Here is an 18,506-nt window from a genome sequence, read left to right on the forward strand (position 1 = left end):
CAGTAAATGCATATCAATTTGAATCTGGGGAAAACTATCCGGTTTCAGCCACAAAGTGTAGGTTGGGGTAGTTTTATAAAGACCTTTGCGGACTCTTATGCTACGCTTTCCAAGACTTCAGTTCTAAGTATAGAAAGTCTAAATAAAACTCTGGGTATACAGATTTGGTAGACATTCTAAACAAGGATATGTAATGTTCTATAGCTTTGCAAAATATTTTTCTGTAGATTCATCTGTATTTTAAGCAGTTTTTATCCTCTCTTTTGTTATGTTGCCTTTAATGTAACTTTTGCAGTCTTCTTCTGTGGTGATAGTTGCTAAACTGAGTTGAAAAGTCCACAGAGGTTTTGCTCTTACACTGTTTTATCCAACCATGAATACACCATTTCTCAACACAAGGTCGTGATTGCAGCCTCCTTGCAGTGTTGACAATTGTGCTGGTAGAAAGGCTAGTAGAAAGGTTCAGGACCAGCATATGTTTGCCAAATACAATTTGTGAGCAAGTGTTTGTTCCTTTCCATGAATCAATTTCTGATGTATCATCACCATGACTTATTTGCTGAAAAGAACTTCCATATTTGATAAAATTTATTTATATAAGTCAAAACTGATGAAGTAAATCTTTACCTCTCCTATAGCATGGCGTTACGTAGGTGCTGTAGGAGGGTTTCTCTTCATTGTCATTCAGCTCATCCTGCTTGTAGAATTTGCACACAAATGGAATAAGAACTGGTATGTATCTTTTTCCCCTCCCCCTCTCCTCCCCCCTCCCCCTCTCTTTCTCCCTTTCTAAATATGCAGATTATATATAAACTTCCAAGAGTAGCTGTATTCTAATTAGCTGTAATTACTGTATTCTAATTAATGGGAAAATCAAAAATACAATTGAACTACTCTTTTTTCCTTTTCTTTTTTTGCAGCAGGCATTATCCTTTATTCCTGGCCTTGGTTATCTGTTTAAACCTTTCACTTACTGTCTATTATATGTTGCTACTTCTTACTTGACTATCAGCATTTTCAGTATTCCCCTTTATACCAGTTGCTGGGGAACATGAGAGGTGGGTGCTATTGCATTCATGTTCTGCTTGTGGGCTTCCCGTAGGCATCTGGTTGGCCAGTGTGGGAACAGAATGCTGGACTAGATATACCTTTGGTCTGATCCAGCATGGCCCCATCTTGTGACAATGTAGGTAACAGGTGAGCCTCTTTGTAGAGGGCATTCCACAACCAGGGTGCCACCACTGAAAAGGCCCTCCTCTTAGCAGCCACCCGCATCACCTCATTAGGCTCATTAAGCAATATAAATAGTTCATATGGGGATAAAATTTGTTCTTATCTCAGTAGGTTGCATTTTAATTTGTTTGTATTTCCTCCAGCCCAATGTATAATGTGCTTTTCTTTCCCAAACAGGACATCTGGCACAAACCACAATAAACTCTGGTATGGCTCCTTAGCTCTTGTGACCCTTGTATTGTACTCCATCGCTGTTGGAGCTCTGATTGTGATGGCTGTCTTTTACACTCGTGCTGATGGCTGTACATTTAACAAGATCCTGCTTGGCGTCAATGGTGGCTTGTGCTTGCTTGTTTCAATGGTAGCCATCTCACCCTGTGTCCAGAACCGTAAGCAACCTTTTTGTTATTGTTAACCTGTTTTAGCTGGAACTACTTAGTCACTTCCTTGCAATAATTGATCCTCATTCTCTTACCAGTAGAATCCTGCGTGTGTTTGTGACTAGTCTGTTGATCCTAGTCTCTGACCCAGCAGCTCAGTGCTCCTTGTGCAACGTAATCTACCAACATCTGCTGTCTTTTCTGACTGCCCATTCACATAAGCCTGCTGCTTGCTCATTAGGTCACATCATTGGTGCGATTCAGTGGTAGGGATGTACGAAAGTCACTTACCTTTTGACGAAATGTGATTCGAGGTGGGGGGAGGCACCCCGTCCCTCCCCCTGAAATTCTGGCCGTGGGGGAGGCACCCCGTCCCTCCCGCCGCGAATCCTGGCCAGCCGGGTCTGCAAATGGCAGCGGCCATAGCCGCCGCTGTTTGCGTCCCTGCAGTCAGCCGTGATAAGCTACGTAAATGTTTACGTAGCCTATCACGGCTGAGTAAAAAAAAACACCACACACACTGCACATACGCAAATGGCGGCGCCCATGGGCGCCGCCATTTGTGTTCCTTATTTTGGCACGTCTAGTCTACGTGAACATTTACGTAGACTACGGCGAAAATAAGGGGAACGCAAATAGCGTAGACACTACGCTATTTGCGTTCCCCTTATTTTTGCCATAGTGTACGTAAATGTTTACGTAGACTAGACGTGCCAAAATAAGGAACGCAAATGGTGGCGCCCATGGGCGCCGCCATTTGCATACGCACAGTTTGTTTGTTTGTTTTATTCAGCCATGATAGGCTACGTAAACATTTATGTAGCCTATCACGGTATTTTTTAAAAATCTAGCTGTGATAGGCTACATAAATCTCCAGTTTATGCATGGCTTGTTGGAAAGGGCTACAGAGCCACCTGGCAAGACCGGTGACAAACCCAGTCGTTCCTCGCAATCTTGGTAACAATATCCCCTCTCTATTATGTCTTGAAATTAAACTGCTCAACTTACTCCTCAACTTCATCGCCTCCTTAGACAGCCACGCTTTTTTCCCCACCTTCGGGGAGATTTGCACGAATTCAACTTTTTGTTTCTTAGACTTTCAAGGAGAAATATATATGCCTTTAGCAAATCTGCAAAAATCTCCCCTATTTATTTGCTCTCATCAGTAGAGTAGCCGAGTAGGCTGCTGAGGTTGTGCTGCCAAGGCCTATGGGATACATGCTGGGAGCGGGGGGCGGGGAGACTAAGAGGGATACAAGCCACAGCAAGCTGCAGAGCGCATGATCATCTGTTGGGAGTAACATGGGTTAGCGTGCGAACAACCAACCCACTGTGGCTTATTTTCAGGGTGGCTTATCATGACAAGCAGACTAGCCCACTGTCAGTAAAAGTAGACTATCGTTGGGCTAGTTGGACAAATATCCTCACCTGGTATAAGGCAACTTCCTATGCTCCTATGGGAGTCTTTGCATATTATTACTTACTATATTTATACCCCACTTTTCTGCCAGTATTAGATCACCAAACAATCTTACACTTAAAATCAATACTAAGGTACAATATATAATTAGGGATATGTTGTGGGGGCAAAGTATCTGGCCACTGGCAATGTGTAATAAAGTCTATATTCCAGGCTTTTCCCTCCAGGGGAATAGGAGCAAAAGATGCTGGGGTGGGGGATTTTAAAGATACTAGTTCACATAATGAGCCCTTTCACGTATTGTTCTCTGTGTGTGTTTTTGAGTGTGTTTTCTCTTTCATTTTGAGGGATTGAAATATACATTCATGTGTCAAAGTGATGTTTTAAGTTCAGTGCTCCTGTTGTCCATTTATGTCTCTCAAGATCTGTTTATCCTCTTGAGCCTTTAATATTATGCCTTCGAAGACAGGGAAAAAATAAATTCAAAGATGGAAGTGAGTTGGGGTAATTTAGAGATTTTCCCCCTTTTGATGTTCTAGCAAAGCAGCAGTGGGATGTAAGTTGAAGGTTCTGTCACTTACAGCTTTTAGAGAAATCTAATCCTCCTAAGTTTTGCAGTGCAAGTACTTCCAAAGGTTTCCATCCTCCAACAGAAGAGTTGTCCTACCAGTGGAAGACTCCCTCCACTTGAGAAGGGAAACTTTGGATCCAGTTCAATGAACGTTCTTCTTTTATAACTTTCTCATTCTACAAAAATGTCATCATTTTTTATTTTTTATTATAGGTCAGCCACATTCTGGCTTGTTGCAATCAGGCATTATCAGCTGCTATGTCATGTATCTCACCTTTTCATCTCTTTCAAGCAAACCACCAGAAACTAGTAAGTTACTTCAAAACAGAGATTACTTGGACATGTACATTGATGGCACTATGTAAATAAATGAGTAAGGATCAAAGTGAGTCTTGGGATCAGTATTTGTCCAAGGCTAACAGAGGGTCTCCTTAAAAAAGCATAAACACTTGCTGGGAAGATGGTAGCTGCATGAGTCCTCCTCTGTAGAGCCTGATCAATGTGTTAACTTTGTGCACAGCAATCCCTGAAATGAGAAGTTGCTTTTATGAAGCAGCTTTACAACACAGTTTCAACCATGCTATAGTACAGGTCCTTGCCAAGTGGTCACACTGGTAGTGGTGTATTACTACTACTGCTACTACTACTTCTATACTACCCACTAGCCAGAGCTCTCTGGGCAGTGTTCAAAAGGTTGAAATTGGCTTAACTACACAGAATGAACTACATGGGAAATTCTTCTAGCATAATTTGGCATCCACATCTTTCTCTTTTTCATTGGCTAGCACACTGCAAGGTAATGTCAAAATCAGGCCTAAATCCAGGCCTGATGTAACTCTTTTACTCTGACTAGTGATTCAAACACAGTTTGTAATGTGTTGCAGGGAATTGTTTCAAAGAAAAACAAGTGGAACCTGCCACAAAATAGTGCAATATGGAATGTTCCTGTTCAGGGTACTAGCCAGTCTTTTCCAGGGTGCTCCATTTCATTACACCCTATTTTTACAAACCCCACCCAACAGACAGAATTCTGTGCCCACAGAGCATATTCTGTCCTCGTTAAGCTGTTTTGGGGGATTTTCTAGTTGTTTTTATACTTCTGCAAACTTTGGGATTTCCCTAATCCTACTGTACCTCCCTCTTGTCCGTGGGTTATGCTGTTTTGAACTGTTTACCTTTAAGGCTCTTGACACAAGCATGTGCTGACAGCTGAACTCTGGTTGTGTTTAAGAATGCTATCTTCACCATCTTCACCAGCTTAGGGAAGCTCTTACATTTACACTAGGAATTTGGGATTACTTCAGCTGACACATTTCGTAAGGTTGCAGAAAGGCAGAGGAGAAATAGCTAAGATAAGGACTTATAGTGCTGGTTAGAATCATTTTTTGAAGTATTAGAATAGACCTTTCAGTCAACATGTTGATGGAAATAGTAACATTCTGAGGGCAGTATCCAGTTAGGGCCTTCCACGCATGGCCAGCCCCTACCGCTTGCATGACGCGATATAACACTTCCAGGGACAAGCCCCCAAACAAGCAGAAATGCTTGTTTCTGGAAGGGGAGAGGTTGGTGGATCCCTGCCTCTTCCAGAAACAAGCATTTCCGCTAGGTTCAGGGCTTGCCTCCAGTGTGCTGTATCACGTAACGCAAGCAGTGGGGCTACGCATGGACCAGGGCCAGCAGGGCCCCAATTGAATACTGCCCTGAATGTTTCATTTTGACTGCATTTTTCTTCTGTTTGAATATTTAGCAATTGAAATATGATATAAGATACTATAACCGTTTCATTGGAATATGTTATCTAATTTGATAATGTTATACTTTTGGAGGATGTTATATCACTAACTAGGGAAAACTAAAATAAGAACGTAATTGAAAGTATTTTGGGGTGGAGTGTAAAGGCTGAGTAAAGTAGTTCTTAAGACCTTACATTTGGGTGTATGCTTGTGCTGAATCAACAAGTAAAGCAAACAATAAAAGAGAAAACAGCAGCAGCAGGTTTGGCCTTTTCAGTGATTTTTAAAGATATTTAGATATGTCTCTTAGTATAAAGCGTATTTTATTTTCTTTATTTTAATATGTAATGTTAGGACATGAATATAATGGGTTTTATCCAAGTAGCCCCTCCCACCAATGGAACAGCTTCCATCAGTGAAATGGGAATGGGGTGGTTTCCCCTCCTGCCCCTCGCACACCCCCTCAAAATCTGCTGGGGAAGATTGGGGACCCTCTGGAGTGGGGGGGGTGGCATAGGCCGCTGCAGGGAGAGGAGGGGAAGTCATGTTCCCCAACCTGAACTCATAACTGAAATATAAAATAAGTGAATCTAATTGTGGACTGTGTTACTGTGTTTTAAGTCCTAGATGAGAATCAGAGGAACATCACAATCTGTGCACCTAACTTTAGCCATGGGCTGCAAACGGACGAAAACCTAGTGACTGGACTGGGAACTGCCATCCTATTCTGTTGCATTTTATATTCTTGGTATGTCTTGAGTTGCAGTTATAATATACTATACAAGTAATTGAGTGTATTTACAAAAAATACATCTGTCAGCTTCTGAGAGGGTAGTAATTATTTGACATAATCCCACAGTAGCTTGATGTCTATTAAATTTAAAACAGAGTAATATTATTGTTCAAGGAATTTGTAGATGGCTTGATTGTGAAACTACATTTTAAAGAACCAGTAATGTAGGAAGTCCCCATCTGTATCCTTGAAGGACAGAAATGCCACCCCAAAGAGCTGATGATATTGTGTTAGTACAGTTTAATTACAATCTGATAAGAGGAGCTTACCATTGGTATTTTAATAGAAATAATGGAGAGAGCAATCATAGAATAGTAGGGTTGGAAGGGGCTAAGTCAAATCTAAGGCTAATCTAAGTCAAAACATCCCTGACAGATGGCTGTCCAGCTTCACCTTGAATGCCTCCAGCGTGGGAGAGCCCACCACCTCCCTAAGTAATTGGTTCCATTGTCGTATTGCTCTAACAGTCAGGATGTTCTTCCTGATGTTCAGCCGGAATCTGACTCCCTGTAACTTGAGCCCATTATTCCATGTCCTGCACGGAATAATCCTATTCAGCGACAGCGTCTTGGAGGGATAGGATTTTTTGGTTTCCCAAGTCCGAGCTCATAGACAGCACTATGAGCTCGTAGCTGGGAAACCGTGCTCCCCTCCCCCTCATAGCCGGGATGGAGACAACCGTGGCAGCTGCTGCTCCATGCCTGTCCGTGCTCGTAACATGGAGCATGGACAGGGTGAAAAGGGGGCATTTCCAGGGGAGGAGAGGGGACCGCAGAAGCTATTTTAGACAGCTTCCTATGCGGTCTCCAGTCCTGTTCCCGCCCACTCCCCAAAGCTGCGCTTCGATGCCCAAAATCAGGCATCTAAGGAAAACTGCAGGGCAGCCAGAACATGGAAGGAATCCTCTCCTCTGTGTTTCTGCCACCCTGCATTGCATAGGCAGTCGCCTCCAATTTCAGAGGAAGTCAGAGGTGACCAACTAATTCAATAGGATTGCGCCCTAAATGTGTTCACCTAGTCAAAAAAGTCACTTGTGGTTAATAATGCTAGTACTGTTTAGACTTCCTAATACAGTTTCTCTAACACAGTGGTATACGTTTTTTCTTGCATTGGGGTTATATGCCCTCTCAAATGGGGTGAATAGGTGACAGACAGCTCTACAACAGTGCAAAACCTGTATAATTGAGGATTCCATCCAACATGACAATCTTTAAAGGAATTTGAAGGGCCAGTTCAGTCATTCATTATTTCTCCATGTGGGGAATCCCCAGGCATTTAGCTATGTTGAGAAAGCACCATCTGACCCAGTGCATCCCTTAATGCAGCCACCATTTGACAACATGTTGGTTTCAGGCCCTGCACTCATGCAGTTTGCTGTTGGGAAGTGGCGGTAGTATCCATGGATACACTGGTTGCAACAGGATTCTGTTTTCCACAAAAGGGGCAGCTTCCATGAAACAAGGCCTTTTGGCGCTTTTAAGGCCTCCTCTGTTCATGGCTTTCAGAACTGATTAGACCCCTTGTTGTTAGAAAAGATGTCTCTTGAACAAGGCAACATCAAAGAGTGATCCGTTCCCATTGATCTATTTTTACTTTCCTGTTTGTTTCTAGCTTGACCTCAACAACACGTGCAAGTTCTGAAGCACTGAGGGGAATATATGCAACGCCAGAAACTGAAGTGAGCCACCATTTCCCTTTTTAATGTAGTCTGCTTCAGCCAAGACTGGACTATTTCTTGTGGAGAGTTCCATGCTGTAGTTCCTCTCTCTCTCCACACATTATGTCTGCATTTTCAGATTGGCATTTAAAAGATGCCCAAGTAAAACCTTACCATATTTTTGTTCTGTCCAAAAACTCAAGGTTATTTCAGTATATTGTAAGCTGCCCATGTGCCCTGAAAGGTAGGTTAAAATAATAATAATAATAATAATAATGATGATGATGATGATGATGATGATGATGATAAAAAATAGATAACATTTCCTTAGAATATGTTCAAATGTTGGCATTAGGTCCAATTTTCTTTACCAGCCACCTTGAGGAAACTGCAAGTCATCAGCCTTTTGCTGTAAAGATGTCAAGCATTAGGCTTTACTACTTGAGCTTTCACCAAATAAATCACTGATGTTGAACTCCTGTTACCTTATAGTAATTGTGGCCTGCATGCAAAGTTATAACCAACTGCAGCAGTTCTGTGATGTGGCTAAAAGTTCCAGTGCCTGCTTTAGCTAAGGCTCACTGTACAAGTCTCATACGCTCAGACTCATTGGGCAGTTCCAAGTAAATCACTACTGCTAACGTAAAGTATGTTGCACTCACATAAATGACCTCTAGGGAAATGCTGATAGCACTTGCTTGGCATGAGAGGTTTCCCCGGAAAACCTATCATGCCAGCAAGCACTATCGACATCGCACTAGAGGTCATTTATACGTACGCAACATAATTTACATTAGCAGTGGTGCTGCATTGGATATGGCCCACTGTTCTTACCTTGGGCCAATTATTTTAATGCAGGGGTGGGCAACTTGTGGCTCTTGAGATGTTTTGGCCTAAACCCTCCTCAGCTGTAGCTAGCATAGCCAGTGGTGAGGGATGATAGGAGTTGTAGGCCAAAATATCTGGAGGGCCACAGGTTGCCCACTCCTGCATTTGTGGCATGATATGGCTTGGCTCAATTTCATAGTTCTAATGCCAGTTGCGCAACTTCCTTGCAGTTTCTAGTACGTGGCTGAAAAAATTACTGGTTCTGGCAGTGTTGATCTTCTGTGGGAGGGAGGAGCCTAGATTTGAGGTTTTATGCACAGGCTTAAGAAAGGTATTATTCACGCACAAAGTTGCATGTTCTTATTGTTTTGTTATTGCTTCTTCTTTAGGGTCTTGTGCATTTGCTAGATTGCTGTCCATTGATACTATTGAGCCTTGTCTGGCAAATGAATAAGGCTTCACAAATTATAAATAATAAAGGGAAAACTGACAATGTTGTGGGTTTGAAGCAAGGTGGCTGCCTAGATGAATAAACAGTGGGGTAAGGGGAAAGAGGGGAAATATGTCTTATAGTAGGGTCTATCCACAGGAAATAGTTGCATTACCTGACCTATAGGATTTTTACACAACCACATTTTTATTGTGTGGTATGTTGCACAAGGAGTCCCTTGTGAAAACTATTAATAAGCACAGTAAATAAATTGAAAAATCCAAAGGGGGAGAAAACTGGTACAGTCAGTATTGTGGCAATATCATGCCTACATAGGGTAGGATCCAACAATGTCCCAGGGCTAGTGCAATTAATATTGCACTAACATAAATGGTTGTGCAGTGTCAGTAGCGCTTGCTAGTGCAACAGGTTTCCTGGGACCCAGTTGGATCTTACACACTGTGTCTCAGATATGTCCAGTGCAGGTCAAATACGTCTGGTATCTCCATCCTGCTCTGATGTGTATTAAAAATCTCGTAGAGACAGAATTCATTTTTAGTGTACACTGCTGCCTACATGCCAGGTTGGTTGCACTAATAGAAGCTCCAAAATCAGTTCAATTTAAGATATTTTGGGATGGTGGCTTCTCCAGCTATTGTAGACCCATCCCCAGCCAAGGAAGTACTTCAAAGAGGTGGCACATCCTAGTGTGGGGCTCTGGCACAAATGTATCTGGCTTAGCATTGGTCATCACTCTGCTGCCAGTTTTGACCTTTCTAGTTCATTTGGACTAGCGGTAATCTTCATTGTTGGACATGTGATTTAGAATTCTTGTCACTTGCAAACATCAGGGTCGAGAAGCACTCTTACTGTGTTGATTCTTCTTTTGCTGAGTGAGAGACAACACAGATGGATTCTGTCTGGGAAGACAGTCCTAGTTGCATGAGAGAGCTCAGAACTGCTGCACTACAGCCTACCATAATAGAATTACTTTTAGATCATTTGCTCCCAAAGAGCAGTACAAGAACCATTGCATGGAAACATAAAGAAAAGGCTAGCAGCAGGCAACTAATTGTGTGTCTCATTCTTCCCCCTGACAGAGGGGCTTTTGTCTTCTGATTAGAAATGTAAACATAATTCTCCAGCTGCATCTGTTAAATAGGGAGCCTTTCTTGCATCTGAACTAAAGACTGTTACCCACATTATGAGGAGCTGTTCACATGCATGCCAACATTGCTAATTGCATCTCTCAAGAATTTGCAAGGCCTGAATATCTGATAAATGTGACTATTACTGTCTTGGTATACGGTACTGTCTTGGAAGGCAAAAACTACAGATATTGTCAAACATTCTTAATTTTAAAAATGAAAAAACGATCAGTTAAGCCAAAGCATGCAGAGAATTGACTTTCCTTCCTCAATAAAATTAGTTGAAAGCATTTTGCTTCTGTCAGGCTTGTGATTGCTGTGTTCAAGCTTGTGGCCCAAGGAGATTTTATTCTTAATGCAGGTTAATGGCAAATAAAATAACATTCATGTGTTGTCAGTAAAGACTTAATTTATATAGAAAATTCAAGTTTAGAAACTGACAACATAATGCTTTTTATACCATAATTTAAATACATAAATTTGTTTCTCAACAATTTGCTGTTTACCTAATATCGGAAAGAATCTAAAATACTTGATCACTTTAAATGTATTACACTGTAGCGCTTTGAAAATCTGTATCTTAAAATTAGCTTTTGCAGGATTTTCCCCTATACATGCCTGTGTTCCTGCAATGATTGCTGAAGACTAACTTAGGGTGCAAGCCTATGGGGATAGGCGGCCACCTCCAAACTCAGAGGCAACCGCCTATCCAATGCAGGGCAGGAGAAGCACAGAGGGGATCGTCCTCTCCTCACTTCTCCTGCCCAGCAATTTTGGCTGTCCAGCCGCCAGAAGACAGAGTGGGGGAGGAGGCTGCCAGACGACGCATTTCCACCTCTCCTTCCCCAGAACGCCCCGTTTTGGCCGCTCCATGCTCCACTTCTGAGCGCAGAGCGTGGGGCCGTTCCGCGCTGCCTGCGAGGCAGTGGGGAAGGTCAGTTCCCAGAAACCCACATATCCTATGGCCATCTAGCCACTGACTAGCGGCCATTGGATTGCTCCCTCTATCTCCAATATTCTAGGTTTGGCTTTTTTAAAAATGGAAAGCCTCTCTCCTATATGCTGCAGAAAATATATATTTTTATTATTTTGTGTTGGTTTTAATTGTGTTTGTTTCTGTTGTGGAAACTGAAGCCTTCTCTCATTTCTGGATTTGTTCTATAGGTAGCCCGTTGCTGCTTCTGCTGTACCCCTGATGAAGATGGTAAGAATTTATTCCTTCATGGAACTGCACTTCCATACAGATTTGCATTATTTACAATATGGTGGGCAACTTGTATGTGTGGACTACATACGACATTTTGTTGCCTTTGGATGTTTGGCATGATTTTGAGAATCCTATTTCTTATTTATTTATTTAAGTTTGTAGTCCTTATCACTGTGAATTTTGCAAATATGGTGGTGGCAGGTTTTTTTTCGCGTAACTCACAAAGATTTAGAAATAGGATTTTTAAGAACCAGTCAGTATATTTTTAAATCATTATTGTTAACCATATTCATATTCCTGAGAGAAGAACTACAGTTCACTTGTGGCATTAGGATGAAGTTTGCCCCCTATCCAGTACCTGCTTATTCCTGTGGGGTGAGGACTGCAACACTAGGTAGAAAAGCTGGCTGAACAACCACCAGTTTGGCAGGGGGCGGCGGGGGGTGTCCAGTTGCTCTCTTCTCTTTGATTGATACAGTTCAAGAAGGGGTAGTTGAGTTGTTTCTATCCAGATCTACTTTGAGAACTTTCAGCGTCTAGTAGAGAGGAACAACTGAATCACCCTGGTAAGAGAAGGAAGAGTGATATGCCCTGTAAACCCAAAAATGTATGTAATGCAAATCCTGTAGCACACAACATTTTCAGAAGCTATAAATGCTCTTAAAACCAAAGATACAGAGATATTATATACAACTTTCTCTTGAAATAACACTCCATGCTATCTTCTGAAAGCCACAGCTATACTTTTTTATTTGCTGTGGTGTGAGGGGAAAGTATATACTCACATAAGAAGAGAGGCACACAACTTAAAATAAAAGTTATGACCACAGAGACGTTAATTACAGGCATGGCTTTAAAAGAAACAGTGTATCTGTGGATGTAAAATGGCATGTGTCTTATTTTCCTGTCATGTGTTGGTGTGGCACATTTCCCCCTAGAATGAATTGTAATAACTTGGACTTTTGTGGCAACTCCCATGATGTTCATTTCTGTTGGACATATGCACATTTTCTTTTAGATATTGTTCATTCCACTCCCAAAGGTTTTATCTGCCATCAAATCATGCTGGGGAGAGAGTGGGGGAGTGTATGAATATATTAAAACTGCCCCATACAGTTTTGTTGTGAGCTGTGTGCTGTGCTGCCTGTTCTTCAGACACTTTGCATATACTCTGTAGTGGGGAACTGTGTATGCCAGGACAGCAGCAATACCAAGCTTTGCGCAGAACATTTTATTTCCCAATTTTGGACTGCTGCGCAGTGTTCTCTGTGATCTAATTAACACATAACGTTAACCAATGGTGATTGGGTTGTTGTGATGTGTGAACCCAGCCAGGCTAACAAACCATGGTTGTTAACCATGAACAACCCAGAAGGAGAACCCATGGTTTGTTATTGGGTTAACTGTTGGGTAGTTTAGCCCCTAAACAACCCAGCACTCTGGGTTCACACATCACACTCAGCAACCTACAAACAGGCCAATTGTAAATTGTTGATTAAAAGTGGAAGTGGCTGGCATGCTGCAGGCAGTACACCCACTCTCTCCCACTTGCTCCTGACAGCCCATGGGTTGTTTAACCCATGGGCTGTCGTTACGTGCGATCCAGCCCATTGGGTTGTGAATTCTGGGTTGTTTAAATCATGGGTTGTCGTTACACGTCAACCCAGAACTGTGGGTTGTTCATGAATTGTTTCACCTGGTTATAAAGGCAGCAGCAAGAGTGGTAAAAACAACACCCACTCTACATGCTAGTATTACAGCGCCACAAAGGCATTTGGGATACAGGGAGGGAGCAGGCAAAGGGGGAGGGAAACAAACAACCCAGGGATTGAGAAAATAAACTGTGGTTTGTTCAGTCACCTGCTAGAGAAACCCTATGCAGGTCAACAAACCATGGATTAAATTAACAATGGGTTAATGTTATCTGTGAACCAGGTCCATGTGTTAGAGAAGGTTGCTGATTCCTAACTCCTGACTCTAGTGGGTGCCTCACACTAGCACCTCTTCCCATAGCTCCAGGCAGTGGCCTCCATAACTTCAATGCATGCGTGAAAAAATTAAGAATAGCATCACTTTACAAATGATATGCATACTAATCAGTTGTAACTTTTGCTGGCAGAGGAGGGCCTGAAATGTACAGGGCCACCAATCCTAAACATTTTTCTGGCCAAAGTACAATTCATACATATTTGCAATATTCTTTAACTATGCTTTTTGTATACATTCACTGCTCTGAAATCTGAAATCCTGAACACAAACACTAACTTATGAAGCAGCCCAAGAAGAAAAGCTGAGTGATGTGAGAGTTCCTGTTACCATCAAATTGGCAAGGAGATGCTTTGAGCAGGAAAGGGTCATAGCTCAGTGATAGAGCATGTGCTTTGCCTTAAAAAGATCCCATATTCAATCACCAGCATCTCCATGTTTGGCTGGCAAAGACCCTGTCTGAAACCTACTTAGACTGCTGCCAATCGGTCTATGTAGACAGTACCGAGCTGGATGTACCAGTGGTCTGCCTCATCATAAGACAGCTTCATGTGTTGCAGAGGTAGAGGGAAGAGCTAATGAATAGGGAGAAGCTCAGACACCTGCCAATAGAGTAAAACTACAGCTGTGATAAAAACCTTGCTGACAAAGGTTCGTATAATCAAAGCTATAGTTTTTCCAGTAGTAACGTATGGCTGTGAGAGCTGGACTATAAGGAAGGCTGAGCGCCGAAGAATTGATGCTTTCGAACTGTGGTGCTGGAGAAGACTCTTATGAGTCCCCTGGACTTCAAGGAGGTCACGTCAGTCAGTCCTAAAGGAAATCAACCCTGACTGTTCATTGGAAGGACAGATACTGAAGCTGAAGCTCAAATATTTTGGCCACCTAATGCGAAGAGAAGACTCACTGGAAAAGACCCTGATGCTGGGAAAGATTTAAAGCAAAAGGAGAAGGGGACGGCAGAGGATGAGATGGTTAGATAGCATCACCGATGCAATGAACATGAACTTGAGCACACTCCGGGAGAGAGTGGAGGACAGGGAGGCCTGGCGTGCTATAGTCCATGGTGTCACGAAGAGTCGGACATGACTTAACAACTGAACAACAACAACACAGCTGTGATAACCTTCAAGGTAGCCACAGATAAAGATGACTTCACCTCCACCAGCCTGTATTGCTCAGACATTAATATAATTCTTTTTAACAAAAAGATTATTTGTAAATCTCACTTAACACTGAATCACTACTCATTCCCAGAACATGCCAACACCTCAGAAACTTTCAGTCTCCATCCTAACAGCCATGTGCTAGCCTCTCACATCAAACCATTGACTTACACTGCAATCCTATACATGTCTATTAAGACGTGCCATTGAATTCAATGAGACTTACTCCCAGATAAGCCCTCTTAGTTCTCTTGTATTTCTGCTATTTCCTCTTACTTCCCTTCTCAGCTTGCTTTCACCCTTACTTGTAGTTTCCCTACTAGATGTTTGAGGTATCTATAATCCTCCTGAAGCAAGGAGCCAATGGTTCCATGAGAAGAATATGTCACACAGCTACATTTGCTAGTCTGCCATTTATGTTTTTAATTTTCACACGACCCAGAGATTGTCAGTTACTGGGCAGTTTTAAAATGTAATAAATAAATAAATACTGCTATAGTAGAGGCATTTGAGCTACAATCATTACATAGAGTATAATGTTGGGTTTATTATTTCATTTTTGAAACGTGTATCCCTGTTTTACAGATAAAAGCTGGACAAACAGCTTACAACCAATATTTAAACAATAAACCAACAGCAATAATTAAAAGCAATAATCAGTAAACACAAAAACAAATTTTTAAAAAGACAAGACAGATAAAAGTCATCAATTACCCTTAGGGAGCAAAAGTTGGTCGACAATAATAGACTTGCACCTCCAGCAGGCCAAAGACCTGCCGAAATAAGGAGATCTTCAATTGTATACAGAATGTCATCAAGAAGAAGCAAAACGGATATCTCAGGGGTATTCCACAGCCAGGGCAGGGCAACAAAGAAGACCCTGTCTCATGTTTTCCTTTTCTCTGCAGCAAAGGAGATCAATAAATCTTTAAAATTAAAAGTCACATTTCTACTCCATTCAGTATCTTACAGTGCAATCCTTTACATGTCTACTCAGAAGTAATCCCCAGTGAGTAGAATGGGTCTTGCTCCCAGGTAAGGGTGTATAGCAGCCTTCCACAAAGGAGTGTTTGCAACTCCCACAGTTCTCAGTGAGCATGGCCAATCCTTGCTCAGGGTTGTGGGAGGTTGTCGTCCAACACATATGGAAGGCACCAAGTTGGGGGAGGTTGGTGTGTAGGATTGCAGCCATAGTTCTTTGTCTAGAATAATTGGGCAAGCGCACCTTTGCATATGTTCCTTAGGAATGTCCATTTTAAGTGGACTAATATATCAGTAAGTGCTACTGAAAGCTTGTGTCTCAGTATTGGGCTAAAGTGCAATACTTTTCCTGAGGTGGCATTCTGATTCTCAACCTTATTCAAATCATAGAATCATAGAATAGTAGGGTTGGAAGGGACCTCTAAGACCATCGAGTCCAACCCCCTGCTCAAAGCAGGAATCTAAGTCAAAGCATCCCTGAGAGATGGCTGTCCAGCTTCATCTTGAATGCCTCCAGTGTGGGAGAGCCCACCACCTCCCTTGGTAGTTGGTTCCATTGTCATATTGCTCTAACAGTCAGGACGTTTTTCCTGATGTTCAGCCAGAATCTGGCTTCCTGTAACTTGAGCCCATGATTCCGTGTCCTGCACTCTGGGATGATCGAGAAGAGATCCTGGCCTTCCTCTCTGTGACACCCTTTCAAGTACTTGAAGAGCGCGATCATATCTCCTCTCAGTCTTCTCTTCTCAAGGCTAAACATGCCCAGTTCTTTCAAATGAGTGAGTTGTTTAGTGATTTAGGCTTGAGGCAAACTTTAAATATTTATCTTTGTGATTTGTTTACACAGGTGATGTTGATGAGCCTGTTGGCAGAAGGGGTGGCCAGAGAGTAATTTACGATGAAAAGAAGACCACTGTGTACAGCTATGCCTATTTCCACTTTGTGTTCTTCCTGGCTTCTCTTTATGTGATGATGACTATTACCCACTGGTTCCAGTAAGTCAGTTTCTCAAAATAAAGGCTTTTGACCCTGAGCTACTATAGCATAATGGCTTCGCGTAAGACAGGATGTTCATAATTAAAGCTCACCTTAGCCACAAGCCCATTTAGTGGCCTTAGGCATGCTACTATTCTTTCAGCCTCAACTCCCTGCCCTGCACACTCAGGGCTAATAATACTGGCCTATCTTACAAGGCCCTTGTTAATACTACTCAGATGATATATATGCAGGACTTTGAACACTTGAAATGTGTATATCAATTATAGTAGTGATATATCTTATGTGCTCATCTGCCATCTTTGGTGACGTTGCCTTGCTTGATTTGGATAGTGATAAACTCAGCTTACATCTGAATGTGTCAAAGCACCAAAACATGCATAGGGAACCTCCAGCCTGTGGACTGAATTCAGCCCGACAAGACTTCCTATCTGGCCTCTGAAGGCCTCCCGTGAGGTCCTCCTGAAAGCTCCACCCCCTCAGAGAAGGAAGAGGCATGGGAGAGAAGCTTTGCTCCTCCTTTGCTCCAGTTGGGAAAGGTGGGGGTAGATCAAAGCCAGCTCCTGACTGGGCTGGCTGGCAGCTGAAGGAATGCTTCTTCAGCCACTGACTCAGTCTGCTTCATTCCCCCTTTACTTTTCTTTACAACAGCTAAACTGTTATTTTCAGGAAGGGAGCTGAATAAGAGGAAAAACACTTGCTGTATTACAAACTAACAAATTGCTGGGGTTGGATGGCATTCATCATCTTAGAGGTCTTGAGAAACTAAAATGTAGAAGTGTTGAATTTTTAATAAAAAATACACAACTTATTATTGAAATCAGTTTCCTTGCCAAAGGAATGAAGATGAGCCAATACGATACCATTTTTAAAAAATGGTTGTGAGTGGGGACGATGAAATTACAAATCCTTTCAGCCTAATTTTTTATCCAGGTAAATTGGTTGAAAGAATGATTAACAGTGCAGTCTTATGTACCCTTACCTGGAAGTAAGCCCCATTGAATACGGTAGACTTCTGAGTAAATACAAATAGGATTATACTATTTAGCTAGAGTGATGAAACCTGGGGGATGGGGGAAGAATCAGTATAGCTTCTGTGAAGTCCTGCCTCACCATCCTTTTAGAATACTTTGAGTGTGTCAACAAATGTATTTGCAAATCTGTTAACCTCCACTTATTTTCGTCATTGTAGTTATGAAAGTGCTGCAATTGAAAAATTATTCGCTGAAACCTGGTCCATATTCTGGATTAAGATGGCTTCCTGTTGGGTGTGTGTCCTCCTCTACCTATGGACCCTTCTAGCTCCTTTCTGCTGCCCAACCAGAGAATTCTCAGTGTGAATTTCCTTCTACCACAAGTCCAATGGTATAGGGAGTAGAGAAATAACTGTCTAGTAGCTGTCCTACCATTGATGGTTAGGGTACTGCTTTCTCTTTCATATTAAATGATACATTTTGAGACTTTTTTTTAAACTTTTATTTACATTAGCCTGAAGGAACTCATCTAGTCAAAAGCAGCATCTCAGTCTTGAATTTAAAAATATGGATACTGCTAAATATCCCATAATACATTAAAGAAAAACTTTTGAAAGTACAGACTGTCCATTGTGCAGATATTTTGTGTTCCTCCTGCAAAAAAGCAAAATGCCTCTTTGTACATAGGGAAAAGTCATTTTTTTTCCTTTTGTGGCTCTTGCAGTAAGACTGATGCTGACGTGTTATAGTCCTCATGGACATGGATACCTGCCTCCTTAAGATTTTGCTGACAAATAAACCAAACGCTTGTGTAGAATGACAAAACAGAGTTTAAACCTTGATTGGGATGAAGATGTTATCATAGGTGGGAATAGCATCAGCTCCAGGGTTTCTTTTTCAGTATTAGTTGCTCATAGTAAATTATTGCAAATGTGGATTGTGGAAGAAAAAGATTTGTGGGTATAGAAATATTTATTTATGGTATTAATGAAAGGCACCT

The 18,506-nt window shown here is 41.9% G+C and overlaps 1 protein-coding gene across 3 annotated transcripts in view; it reads left to right on the forward strand.

Annotated features, from left to right (window-relative positions):
• SERINC5 (serine incorporator 5) overlaps window positions 1–18,506 on the forward strand; it is a 62,848-nt gene that overhangs the window by 40,957 nt on the left and 3,385 nt on the right. For 2 of the 3 annotated variants that reach the window (XM_084833357.1, XM_084833356.1), the window contains exons 5-12: window positions 639–732; window positions 1,411–1,622; window positions 3,818–3,913; window positions 5,962–6,088; window positions 7,745–7,811; window positions 11,361–11,400; window positions 16,384–16,531; window positions 17,725–18,321. In XM_084833357.1, the coding sequence (XP_084689483.1) occupies window positions 639–732; window positions 1,411–1,622; window positions 3,818–3,913; window positions 5,962–6,088; window positions 7,745–7,811; window positions 11,361–11,400; window positions 16,384–16,531; window positions 17,725–17,872 (932 nt within the window). In that variant the 3' untranslated portion in view covers window positions 17,873–18,321. Of the gene's footprint in view, window positions 1–638; window positions 733–1,410; window positions 1,623–3,817; window positions 3,914–5,961; window positions 6,089–7,744; window positions 7,812–11,360; window positions 11,401–16,383; window positions 16,532–17,724; window positions 18,322–18,506 lie in introns of those variants that run through there. The other variant, XM_084833358.1, reaches the window with a different exon arrangement.

The sequence above is a fragment of the Heloderma suspectum genome, chromosome 2 (genome assembly GCF_057233095.1).
Source record: "Heloderma suspectum isolate Gila_16-S chromosome 2, 16-S_ref, whole genome shotgun sequence".
NCBI classification, from domain to species: Eukaryota; Metazoa; Chordata; class Lepidosauria; order Squamata; family Helodermatidae; genus Heloderma; species Heloderma suspectum.